The 13530-nt window shown below is 53.9% G+C and overlaps 1 protein-coding gene across 2 annotated transcripts; it reads left to right on the forward strand.

Moving 5' to 3' along the window:
• The first annotated feature begins 6036 nt into the window (after positions 1 to 6036).
• On the forward strand, positions 6037 to 11541 carry LOC113247402 (leukocyte immunoglobulin-like receptor subfamily A member 6). Of its 2 annotated transcripts, none has more exons than XR_008960069.1 (5): positions 6037 to 6070; positions 6228 to 6263; positions 6446 to 6730; positions 6878 to 9735; positions 11338 to 11541. XR_008960069.1 is itself a non-coding variant. In XM_057314063.1 (5 exons), exons 1-5 carry the CDS (start codon positions 6037 to 6039, stop codon positions 8778 to 8780), a joined length of 786 nt encoding a protein of 261 aa, XP_057170046.1. In that variant the 3' UTR covers positions 8781 to 8939. The 2 variants fall into 2 exon arrangements, 1 of the variants encoding a protein (XP_057170046.1); XM_057314063.1 differs by lacking the exon at positions 11338 to 11541 and having other exon boundaries at positions 6878 to 7180; positions 8653 to 8939.
• Positions 11542 to 13530: the final 1989 nt, after the last annotated feature.

Here is a 13530-nt window from a genome sequence, read left to right on the forward strand (position 1 = left end):
GCTCACACCTCTCCCTTTGGGGCTATCAGCATCTGGGGGCTTTCCTTTCACATTTCAGGGGAGGACTCCAGGGTGGAATTTCCCGCCTCCCCCTCCCTCCTCCTGGAGCCCCGCATCCCACCTCTCCCCCCCCCCCCCCCCCCCCCCGCCCACAACCAGGAAGCTGCTGCTCCAGGCCCCAGGCGCTCACTGACACCTGTCAGCTGCCTTACCCCCAACTCTGCCCGCCCTGGGTCTGCACACATCCCGTTTCTCCTCCTCCCAGAGGGTCTCTGCCTTCCTCCCTCTGCCGTCTGCTCCTAGGCCCCACGGCACTGGGCCAGGAGTCCCGGGAAGAAAACGCCAATCAAAACCGTGGTGACCTAGCACCACGCACTCATTAGGATGGCTTTTATGTATGCAAAACTGTGTACGGAAAAGTCACAGGTGTTGGGAGGAAGTGGAGAAATTGGAACCACAGTGCATGCTGGGGGGGGGGGCTGTAAATCGTGGGGCGGTTCCGCTGGAAGTAAACAGAATCGCCCTGTGACCCAGCAGTCCCAGCGCGGGGGGCGCAGGCAGGGGGACGGAAGCAGGGACCCGTTAGCTGTGGGCACTCACGTCCACACCAGCGCCACCCGCACTGGCCAGGACAGCCGCAGGTGCCTGAAACGTGGAAGAGGGCAGCCAGCGTCAGGCACTGAGGAGGGACTCGGCCGGCCAGTGCAGGCTTGGAAGATGGAGGAAGGAGCCCCGTGTCCAGAAAGGAGTGTGGCCCTCCGGACACCCTCCTGTGAGCCCCTGAGACTGCCTCAGGCCTCTGACCTCTGGAACTAAATGAGCATAATACTGGCTGCTGTCGCCACTCCCCCCCCATTTGTGCTCATTGGTTGTGGCAGACGAGGAACCTCGGAGCCCAGGTGTCTCACACCGTTCTCATTGGCTCCCAGCCTTCTGGAAACAGATTCCGGCACCGACCTTTCCTTGTCAGTGCCCTGACCTCAGCCCCTGACGTGTCACCCCAAACCTGGGAGCACCAGGGCCCCAAGCCCAGCCGGGCCGCATTCCGGAGGCCTGGGCTTCACATCCACGGCGATGCCGCCGCAGGTGGGGGTATGCAGAGCTCGGCACCGACTGCTTATGTCACACTCATATCTCCGATCTTTCACACCCCTGCTCCTGAGAAATTAATGTCATATTTTCCCGATTTACCCTGTGGCTCCAGTGTTGATGGGACGTAAGCATATCTTTGCTTTTATCATATTCACATCAGAGTGTGCTTTTCCTGTGTCTTACGGTTTAACTGTGGTTTGGACTGTGTAGAACGTTCATAGGTCTCAAACGCTAAAACCCCCTGAAATGGTGCATTCAGAGACGATCCACGTCCTCCGTCCCCTTCACCCCCCCACCACATACTGCAGGTGACAATTTTTTTAAAAAAGATTTTATTTATTTATTTGACAGAGAGAGACAGCCAGCGAGAGAGGGAACACAAGCAGGGGGAGTGGGAGAGGAAGAAGCAGGCTCCCAGTGGAGAAGCCTGATGTGGGGCTCAATACCAGGACCCTGGGATCACTCCCTGAGCCAAAGGCAGACGCTTAACGACTGAGCCACCCAGGCGCCCCTGCAGGTGACAATTTTTGTTGGATTCTGGTTTTCAGAACGAACAAGTCATCTGTGGGAAGATAAGTCAGCAGACACATCGTGTTCCTTAACACGTTTCTCAGAAGGAAGTTAGCCTGTTAGAGCGAGTGCTGTCTACCCTGCTTTCTGCTTTTCCGGTTGGTTCCCGCTGCTCCTGTAAGAAGCTACCCTGAAGGCTGTGCTGGAAACTGTGCATTCACGCCCGTGCGGTTCTCTGGCCCCGCAGTGTGACGCGGTCCCATGGGCTGCACGAAGAGGTCAGCAGGGCTGCGTTCCTTCCAGCGGCTACAGGCACTAAACAAAACACTCACGAACAACAAACAGATCGAAGAAAATAATCGTAACAGAAACAAAGAATACCTCTAAACGAACGAAAATGGAAACACACATACCAAAACCGAGGCATGGGCTGCTGCAAACACATCTCAGAGAGCAACGTTTATAGTCGTGAATGCATCTGTGAAGACATTGGAAAGCTCTCAACTACGCAACCTAACTTTACACCTCGAAGGGCAAGAAAAAGAAGAGTGCACTAATCCCAAAGTTAGTAGAAGGAAGGAAGGAGAGTGCAAATAAATGAAATAGAGACACCCATACACCCCCGAGAAAAAGAAAAAGATCAATGAATCTAAGAGTTTGTTATTCGAAAAGATAAACCTAATTGACAAACTTTTCAGCTAGACCACCCAAGAAGAAAAACGAGAGAAAACTCGAATAAAATCCAAACCGAGAGAGGAGGCATGACGACTGACACCGCAGAAATACGGAGGATTGTGAGGGTCGACTACCAACGACCCTGCACCCACAGATGAGACAACCTGGAAGAAATGGATCAACTCCCAGCAACACACAACCTACCACCACTAAATCAGGAAGAAATAGAAAATCTGAACAAACCAATACTAAGCGAGGAGCCTGAATGGGTCATTGAAGACCCATCAACACAGGAAATCCCAGGCCACCAGATGGCTTTACTGGCAAATTCTACGGAACATCCAAAGAAGAATGAAGCCAATCCTTCTCAAACTCGGCCCCAAAAGTGGAAGGGGGGGGGGCATTCTCAAACTCATTCTTCAAGGCCAGTGTTATCCTGATGCCAAAGTCAGACGATGACACTTTGTGTTGTCCTGACACTGAGATCCCAAAATCAGATGAAGACGCTACCAAAAAAAAAAAAAAAAGCAAGTAAAGAGACCAAAGTTTTTATCTGTCCTTCATAACTCCAAAACAATTTCCCGGACAGATCATTCTTGCCAGCATCTTTTTCCTATCAGTGTGGTAATAGTCTTGAATTTGGATGTCCAACTATCCCCCTGGGTTTAAGAAATTCTCAGTTATCATTTCTTTACATAAGCTTTTGACGCCTTCTCTGTCTCTCTCTTTCTCTCTCCTTTTTCCGGAACTCTAATTATTCTGTTCTGCGGTAGATGCTGTCCAGTGCCTTCTATTAATTTTATTCATGAACTGAATTCCTTGAGTCCAGAATTTCTCTTTGGCTCTTTTGTGTGATTCCTATCTCTTTGCTAAATCTCCCTTTCTGTTCTCGTATTGTTCCTCTTTTCTCATAAGTCGATGAGTTTCCTCAGTGCAGCTATTTTGAAATCTTGGTCAGCTACACGGCAAAACTCCGAGTCTGAGTTCCGTTACTGGACGGCGGCCCTCATCTTTCGGTGATGACATGTGTCCTTGATTCCTCGTGTTCCTTGGAGTTTCGCATGGCTGTTTTAGCATTTGAAGTGGCGGTCACTCCACAAGTGCTTAGTAGCTGTATCACACGGGAGACGTTTTTCATTGGTCCTGCTTGTATCTGACATTTTCTCCAACTTGGCAGGGATACACAAAATTCATAAGCTTGAATTGGAACCTCTCGTTTGTTTTGCTACAAGTTTGCGGTTTCTCTCTTGCCCACAGACCCTGGTTTGTTTTCTGAGTCTGCACAGAGATCTGGCCACAGCATGCAATGAGGTGTGGGTTTTCACACTTGGGGAGTGGAGAGCGCCCTTGGACTAGGGCTGGGGGTGTGGGGGGGCAGATCTCCCAACAGCTCAGAGACAGGCTTCCTACTGGGGTCCTGAATGCCGTTGACGGAATGTATCCGTTTAAGCCCTTCGATATTCTTATCAGCCTCTTCCCCCCCCCCCCCCCGTCTGGAGGTCCTGCTTCAATACTCTGGGCGTCTGCAGCAGACCCTCACCGCTGGGGAGGCCGAGCACCCACTCCCTTTCCCTGTTGGCTAGTTCAGCCCCCCAGCTGTTCCCCCAGCCCCCAGGGCAACAGAGGGTGACAGAGGGGCGACTTGGCAAAGTTGCTCTTACCTTCTCAAATGCATCTCCATTTCCTTCATTTACAACAAAGGGTCAAGACACACATGTCATTTCTAAATATATGCACCCCGACCCTCGGTGGGTGTCTCCCAGTCTCTGTAAAATGTTCAACGATGGAACTCCTCAGCTGTTGCCGACACCATCCCCACTTCTGTCCCTCTGACACTTACACCCTGTCCTCATTCTACTCCCCAAGCATCTCGAATTTCCATGTCTGGTCTCTCTCTGCTGCCTTCCTGAAAATCCCTCGTGTTCTGCATCCCGGTTTTATAAATGGGTCTTCAGCTTTGTCTTGCCCTTAACACGATGAATTTTTTGACTGTATTAATTTTATTGGATTTTTCATCTCTAAAATTTCTTAATCGTTTCAAGAATTGCCTAGTCTTCTGTCACATAATCCATATTCTTGCACCAAAAATTCAATATCCCCTTTTATTTTTTTCAGATATTTAAATATGGTTAATTTTATTCTCATATTTTCCCATCCATTCTATTTCCTCGTGTATGATAATTCCTATTCATCAGGAGCTTTTTGCCATTGTTACGACCACCCTCTGATGTCCGTTCTTGCTGGACACTCTCCTCCCGTACACCTGTTCGTGCCAGCACGGTTTCTCCGGGGGCTGTTCTGAGTCAGGCTGACCCCAAGAGATAATTTCAGCTTCTCCCGCTCCATGGTGTCCACTGCCCAATGTCACGTCTGCTCAGGGCTGTGTTGGGTGGTGATGGGTCCAATGCAAGCCCCAAGCTCACAGTCACTCACGGAAGAGAAAAGCTGCAGTGAATGTGTTTTACACACATAGGGGAGGTGACTCAGAGCTGGCCTGAGTCAGTGAGCGGAGAAACCCCCGTGCCTGTCCACAAACACATGCTGGGGAGCACCTCAGCTTCCAGCCTTCACCTGCAGCCCTGCCCCCTGCCTGCCCGTGAGGACCCTAGGGTCCCTCTCTGTGTCCACACGGAGGACCCGCTGATGGTCCCGGCAAGTGGCAGCTGTTCAGCTTTGTTCTCTGTTCTTTCTGACGGTTCTGTGACTGTTTGGGGAACTTTCATTTCTCGGGTCCTGCATATGACTGTTTCTCCACATTTCAGCAATATGGTAAGTAACACTTACTGCTAAGAGGGGCGCGTGAGGGGTCTTGACGGATTGTAGCCGACACCCGCCGAAGCAGAATCTGACCCCATACCACTCCCATGTACCAAACCCCCTTAACCTGCTCTGAAAACAAACAGTGATGGATCCCCTCCCATGAACTGGGAACCACGGACCCCCACAACGACCCTGAGTACTGGGGTTCGGGACAATCGGACCTAAACAAGGAAACAGGCTGTTATCATGCTGGGCCACACGGGCAATGGGCGATAGATGAATATTTAGATAAAGGTGAACTTTTCTCTCAAAATCAGAGCTCTGACTGAAATAAATGTTCCTACAGCTTACAGGCAGGACCCCAGGATGGGGAAGACGGCTCTGGCCCAGGAACGAGGGGCATCGAGGAGCCAGGAGGGACTCACAGGGATGTTCCCAAGAAGGGGGGTTGTGGATGGCGTCACAGGAAAATAGAGAAGACCATGGAGGTTGTGACAGAAAGAAAGCCCACGCTTTGAGGCCAGGAGAGGGGCTGGGATCCCTCTCGCTCATACAGCTGTGATTTCAACCTGAGCTGAGAGGAGACGTCACACGTGTGTCTGTGCTCACATGAGCTCCCAGCACGGCAGGAACCTGCGTCCCCCGCAGCATCTCCGGGGTCTGGGAACCCTGTCCATGGTGAGGACCCCAGGGATGTGCTGAGGATGCAGGAGACCCCATGGGGGAGGCTCTGGGAGGGAAGGACATACCCTGGTCTCCTCCCCTGGACGGGGCATCTCAGGAAGCCTCGGGGTCCACTTGCTGCAGCGTCACGGACACCAGAGCCAGGCTAGGTCCTTGGGGAGGGGCTGTTCCCCTTCCTGTTGTCACATCCTGCTGACATGATAACCCTGTGATGGGAAGGCCGGCCTCCGTGTGGTCACGCCCTGTGTGTCTGCCTGTCCCGTGGGCACCAAGGTCCCTCCCTCTGCACAGCCAGGTCTAGAGAAAGGAGACGCCATGGCCTCCACCCTCACGGCCCTGCTCTATCTCGGTGAGATCTGAGGAGGGGAGGGGACACCCTAGTCTGGGAGGGACCCGTCCCACAGCCAGGCCCTGGTCTGTCAGAGGCCCCAGGGTCAAGAGGCTCATGGGGAAGAGGGGTTCTGGTCAGGATTCGGGGCAAAGCTCTCACGGGGACGCTCTTCCAGGGCTGAGTGTGGGCCCCAGGACCCGAGTGCACGCAGGTGAGCCTGTCCCCAGGGGTCCCAGTCCCACCTCCTCACGGGGCACAGGGGCCACCCACCAGGCAGTGGGGGACAGAGATCAGCACTTCTGGGCTGACAGAGGGGGGACCTCTGGGGCTTTAGGCTGAGCTGGGACCTAGGGGTGGGGACGGTCTTGTGACCCAGCCTCTGTTTCCTTCCAGGGACCCTCCCCAAACCCACCATCTGGGCTGAGCCAGGCTCTGCGATCCCCTGGTGGACATCTGTGACCATCTGGCATCAGGGGAGCCTGGAGGCCCGGGAGTACCGCCTGCTTAAAGAGGGAAAGTTAGAGACCTGGGACACACAGAAGCCACCGGAGCCCGGGGACAAGGCCAACTTCTTCATCAGATACATGAGAGTTATACATACAGGACGATATCGCTGTGACTATCTCAGTCCCACCGGCTGGTCAGAGCCCAGTGACCCCCTGGAGCTGGTGGTGACAGGTGCGAGCCCACTCAGGGTCCCAGCCCCAGGCTCTGTCCTCAGGAAGGGGGTCTGCTCTCAGGGTGTCTCCCTCTCACAGCCGAGCCCTGGGGATCATGTGGGGGGATCTGAGCCCCATTTAACACCGCCCCCTCCTCCTCTCCTAGGATTGCAGAACAAACCCCAGCTCTCAGCCCTGCCCAGCCCTGTCGTGGCCTCAGGAGGGAACGTGACCCTCCAGTGTGCCTCATGGTTAGGATTCGACAGGTTTGTCCTGATGAAGGAAGGAGAACGCCAGCCCTCCTCGACGCTGGTCTCTCAGCGAGCCCCCAGTGTGGGGTCCCAGGCTCTGTTCCTTGTAGGCCCCGTGACCCCCAGCCTTAGGTGGACGTTCAGATGCTACGGTTATTACAACAACACCCCCCAGATATGGTCCTACCCCAGTGACCCCCTGGAACTCCGGGTCTCAGGTGAGGAGCCCAGCCCTGTCCCCTCTGTGTTCCTGCGGTCAACTCATGACCCTGTCTGGAAGACCCCCAATATGGGATGGGAATGAGCGGGTCATCCAGTGGGGCATCCACCCCTCAGAGGAATGGAGGTCACACCGTCCTCCAACGCCTGCCCCTTCCCACATGCCCATCACTCGAAACTCCAGGTGCATGCAGAGGGGTCTTCAGGGCCCCAACGCAGATACACCAGGAGGGTCTGAGCCTAGAGGGGGTGTCTATGGGAAGCTCCAGCCCTCCACCCTCCTCTTGTCTCCTTCCTGGGACCCTCTGGGGGCTCCAGTCCCCCACCCACAGGTCCCAACTCCACAGCTAGTACATCATGGGGACCTCTTTACTCAGAAGGAGTACAGACCATCCCAGGGAGTCTGAGAGCCTCTCAGAGCCTCTAAGACCCCCCGAGATACTCAGAAACAATCTTGTGTCCCCGGGGGCTGAGGGTCCGGCAGAGATGCCAAGGGAACCATAAGGATCCAGGGGCTCCGAGGCTAGCAGAGGAGGGACGGGATGGTTCTGGCAGAGTGGGGTGCCGGGGGAAGAGCAGCCAGGCTGAACTGAGGAGCACAGCAGCCCCATGGCCTCACCTCCCTGTCCTGGGTATATGTCGTACCTGGTAGGGTCCATTGAGGGGAGGGGTGTCAGTGCTCCCTGAGATGGTGATTTGGGGTGGATCCCTTTCCATCGGGGCCTTGGTTTCTCCATTTGTGATAGGGGAGAATCCTGGCTCAGATATCAAGGCCATGTCCGTTCTGACCCTACGGGGTTGCTGCATTAGGTTGGCAGAATGGGAAGGTGGGCGGTGAGGGTTGTAGGATGCAGGGAAACGCAGAGCAGTGATGCTGGTGACGTCCCCAGGGCTCCCCTGTCCATCCTGTGGTGCTCAGCTCCCTTCCCTGATGTGCTTGCTGAAACGTGCAGGCAGGTCCCATGTGCGAGTGTGGGGTCTGCAGGGCAGAGGACAGGTCTTGCTGGACTTGGGGAGTGGAGAAGGCATGGAGTCTGTCCCATGCAGGGAGGGTTCTGAGCACCCCAAAGCCTCTGACGATAGCAGGTGCAATCAGCTCTGGCTACAGGAGACGGCAGGGCACATGGGGCAACAGACGGGCCGTTTCAATCAAGGTAGGAGCCCAGAGCACGAAGCAGGTGTCCTCCAGGGTGGGCAGTGTGAGGAGAGCACAGGGAACCCACAGTCCTGGGTTCGAATCCCAGCTCTGCCACCCACTTCCTGGCCCGGTGACCTGGGGTACCTGATTGATCTCTCTGAGCCTTGGTTTCCTTTCCTGTGGAAGGGGTGAAGGTGGGGTGGCATTCCCCGGGGCATGATTATTACGGGGATTACAGGTGATGAATGCGTAGAGCCCAGCACGGGTCTACACACAGTCAATGCTTAGTTAACTCACATCATTGGTTCATTCACGATATCGCTTGTGTCCAAGGTCACAAGAACCGGAAAATTTTGATCGGAGTCTCTGTGACCTTCCTCCTGCTGCTCTCCCTCCTCCTCCTCCTCCTCTTTCTCCTTATCCGACACCAGCACCAGAAAAAAATGCTGCAAGTCCGGTAAGTGGAAGATGGAGAGTTCTGGTCTACCTGAGACTGAGACCTAACTCTGAAGATAGGAAGTGGCTTCTTAGAGCACTGCCAAAATATGGCTCCAAAACAGAAAGAGATGTTTTGAAAATCCTCCAAATGAAACAGTAAAAAAACTTCTAGGATGTTCTTTCCATCACTGCCTTCTTGGGACAGGCTGGAATTCCCACGAAGTACAGTTATGAGGGCAGGTAGTAGGGGAGCACCCAACACCTGCGGGGCCTCGCCAGTGATGGGGGGGGTCTTGGGAGGGGTCGTCATCACCCTGCAGACAAGAGCAGCGGGGAGCGGGCACAGGGGTGAGGAGTGCGGGAGGATGTGGCTGTGGTTGGGAGATGAGTTGCTTTGAGTAAATATGTAGGTCTATCGGGGATAAAGGGAGCCAAGTTACTCAAGGTCTGCAGGGTTATATAAATGTGCAAAGCCTGTTGGCTAGAATGAACTCTGAGCCGCTCTACTGGAATTGGAAATGCCAGTGTGACCTCGTTAAAATGTATGCAAATACATCGATGGACACGACGCAGTCGTAGGTGTGTCTGTTGTTGTGTCTGTGCTTATATGCACAACCTCCCACCTCTGTCTGTAGCTCCTTCACTGCTGCCTGATGCCCCTGTTTCTCTTCCCTCAGCTCCGGCTCCGTGGCTCCTGTCCAGGAGGAGAACCAGAGTAATCAGGAAGGAGGGTCCTGGTGGGAGACCGGGAGGAGTACTTCGGCCGGGTTCCGGACTTCGCATGAAAATTGCCAAATCTGTGTGATCCCAGGCACATCCTTGCCCCTTGCTGGGCCTCGGTCTCCCCATCTGAGTGTGGGAGGAGCATGTGGGACTGAGGGGTTTCAGGAATTTCGGCATGAAATAGAACATTCTCGTTCTCCAGATGCTGAGGTGAGAGAGTCCCAGCCTGAGGAAGACAAACAGATGGACAGTCAGGTGAGCCCCTGCTGCTGCCCAGGACACCCAGCACGGCCTTGTTAATCAGTTAAATGCATGGGCTGCTTCTCCATCTTCCTATCCCTCAGCTCAGCAGCATCTGACTTCACCCTTCCTCTTGAAAGGTGATGCAGGCTGCTGGCACACCACTTCTCGGTCAGTTTTTCTGATACCACATGGACCCCTCCTTCTTGGTCCCTTTATTTGTGTCCTTTGAACTATTGGTTGTCCATGTCTCATAATGGTCGTGCTGCCAGAGACCGTTGCACAGTTTGTGCACTGCACAATAGGGATCGTGGGGTTTAAGAGCCTACTGGTAGCATCTGAGCAGTGTGCCTTTTCTTATTCACACCAAGGCACCCTATAGAATGGTCTGTCCATGAACAGAGACCCTCAGCCTGGCTTTTTCTCCGTGTACTCTCTTCCCTCTGGTTGTGTGGGTTTAGATGCAACAGAACTTCGCAATAACGTGCCTTGTGTGTAATGATTGTCATTCGGCTCCTAGTCCCGCAGGAAGCTCAACCAGCCATCATGTTGACCTCACCATGAGACAAAACTGGACCACCTCTATGCTCATAATTCCACAATTATTTCTAGCCCCGACCTCGTGCCTGAGCGCCAGCCTCAGAGATCCAAGCACCCGTGAGCCGTCTCTGCTTGGCGCATGTCAGTGTCCCATCAGCCAACTCTCCGGTCTCCCCCGAAGAGTTGTCTTTCCCTCGATGTTCAGTACTTCCCCAAATCCAAAAGTCTTTTCCATTTGGAGACACTTTGTTCACCACGGCTGGGGGGGGGGGGCGGTTGTCAATGGCCGCTAGGGGCCAGGGGTGCTGCCGCATACCCCCCCCCCCCCCCCCCAGCAAAGAGCGACTGGCCGGCCGTGTTGACGCTCGGGGTGGAGGAGCTGTTGTAACAGAAGCAGGCTCTCCCCTCGCCTCTCCCCTGCACTTATCACCAGCCCAAATCAGTGCTTCCTTGTTTGTGGGCAGTTCCCAACCCCATGGCCATGAATTCCTCGAGGGCAGGGCGCTGCTCTGTCCTCTTCTGCGCCCCTGGCAAGCGCCCTGTCTGTCCGTCCGTCCGTCTGCACTTGTGTGTGTGTATTTGGGTTTGGGTACAGACTGAAGTGGATGAACCAAACCCTAAAGACTCTGAGTCTCCCCCACTTTAGCTCATTTATTCATTCGGTGAGTTGACAAATCGTTATGAGGAATCTATGTCTGGCAAGGCTCTGTCTTAGACCGGGTGATAGAAACACGAGTGAAAACGTATCCGAGCCAGGGATCCACACGATCCGATTTGGGTTTTAAAATCGATTCTGGCTTCTGGGTGGACACGTAAGGGAAGAGGGACAAAGTGGAGGAGTTCCGCCCTCCCTGGCTCCCCCAGCAGAGCCCTGACAGTAAGTCCACCAAGGGGGTGACTGTGTCCCAGGGGGAACCACTCAGGCCTCAAGGAGGGGTGGCCCCTCTTCCTTCTGCACGTCGTCAGAGGGATTGCTGGACAGAAAGGGGGACAGGACGGTCAGGTGGGTCCTTGCTGCTCCCAGCACCCTGGCTCCCCCACCATCACATACCTGACTCCCACTCTCCTGCCCTCCAGGCCACGGCATCTGAAGACCCCCAGGATGTGACCCATGCCCAGCTGAAGGGCTTGAATCTCGGACAGGGGACAAGTGCACCCCCTTCTTCCCAGTCAACAGAGCCCGCAGCAGAGCCCAGCGTGTATGCTGCTGTGGCCATCCACTAGCCCAGGAAGGACCCAGACCCCACACTCCAGGGAGGAGGACCGCAGACACCCCCCAGGAGGCCCTGGGCCTGCCCCCCCCCCCCCGTGGACACTCAGCTAATGCCCCTGGGCCTGGGGACCTTTCATAAGCAAGCAGACTATCCTGGAGCTTTAGAAATCACTAGATTCTGCAGATAAAGATAAATATCAGCTCCATATTTTTAGAAATACAGCAAAACACTTCTAAAAAAACCCTGTGGGTAAGAGAAGCAAACCGCAAAGGAAAATAAGACTTCTTCTTCTTCTTCTTCTTCTTTTTTTAACTTAAATGACAGTGCAAATATTATATATCAACACAGATTTTTACTGAAATGGTCGTGTAAATGCTATTCGCCAAGATCAAATGGGAAAATTATGAATGAAATTATTACAGAGAGAAGAGAGCCTGAAAATCAGCAGTCCAGGCAACATCTACAGGAGTCAGAAAAAGAACAGCAAATTCATCCCATGGCACTGGGTGAAAATGATACCGTATTGATCATAAAGAATAGAAGAGATAAAAAATAATTGTATGAGCTTCGGCTGCCATAACAAGATACCACAGACTGGGGGGGGGGCAGGGCTTAAACAACAGAAACTTCTTTCTTCAGAGTTCTGGAGGCTGAAGCCCAAGCCCAAGGTGCCGACAGCGCCGGTGTCCTCGGAGGGCTCTCCCCCAGGCTGACGGACGGCTGCTCACGTGACCTTTCCTCCGTGTGGCCGTGGGAGGGGGAGAGAGGTCTCAGCTGTCTCTTCTTACAGGGCCACTACCCTATTGATCAGGGCACCACCACCCTACGATCTCATGGTCACTACTCCTTAGAGGCCCCATCTCCAAACACAGCCACACTGGGGGTTAGGGCTGCGACATGAATTCGGGGGTGGAGGGGGGCATAAACCGTCCACATCATTCCACCCTGAGCCCCCGAAATTCCTGTCCTTCTCCCACGCAAAGTACATTCATCCCATCCATACAGCCCCCCCTCCGTCTACACTGATTCCAGTATCAACGATCAATCTAAAATCCAGAGCTGCATGTAAATGACCCTGTAAGTCAGACAAGGGCGAGGTTCGGGGCCACGATGGCTAAGGCAGAATTCCTGTGCCTGTGTGTGTCGGAGGAATCTTCCTGGTTTCAATCGCGCTCCATTAGCTTAACAATTCAGTCCTCCATTCACCTGGCTCCTCCCGAATTTCCTGGGGAGCATCCTCACAGGGGTGCTCAGAGCACATGTCAGCGTTCTGCTTCGCAGCTCAACCGCCAAGCGTGCAATTATGCGGCTCGTAGGTTCTGTGTTCCACGAGAGTCTGGACATGGTTCAGGCCATGTTCTCTGCCACTTCATTACAAGGGTCACGTTTTCTTCCTCGTGCAATGCCTCGTTCCTCATTTCGGCCTGAGATCCGGGGGGAGTGGACCTCCCTGTCCGCGTCTCTACCAGCAGCCCCTGCACACACAGCATCTTCCGTTTGGCGTCTCCAAACTCCCCCGGCTTCTCTCGCGTCTGTCTTAGGTATTTGTTCGGGTCGCGAAATCTGCAGTCCTCTGCTCCGGCTTCTGTGACAAACATCACAGACTGCAGACGTGTCCATGAAGGTGCTGCCAGGGCTGGCGTCTGGTGGGGGCTCCCCCCAGGGTAGCCGTGGTGTGAGCACGTGGACGGAGACACACACTGAGCTCCCTGGTGTGTCTTCCTTGGAGGGGTACTGATCTTACCGAATCAGGGCCACCCTTACAACCTCATTCAATCCTAATGACTTCCCTAGATGCCCCGTTTCCAAATACAGCCAGGATGGGGGTTAAAGCCTCGGCATATGAATTTGGGGGAAGAACATAAGTGTCCAGTCCCATAACATTAATAAAGCCACAAACATTTATTATCAAGTATTCCCAGAATGTGTCAAGTCCCAGCAACACTCAACAAGAAATGGAGAAAAGACACCAAGAACCCGCATCAGTAATAAAATATGAGACATCACTACAAATCCCACAGACTTTCATAGTGCCAACCTAAATAAAAGAGGTAAA

The sequence above is a fragment of the Ursus arctos genome, unplaced genomic scaffold (genome assembly GCF_023065955.2).
Source record: "Ursus arctos isolate Adak ecotype North America unplaced genomic scaffold, UrsArc2.0 scaffold_19, whole genome shotgun sequence".
NCBI classification, from domain to species: domain Eukaryota; kingdom Metazoa; phylum Chordata; class Mammalia; order Carnivora; family Ursidae; genus Ursus; species Ursus arctos.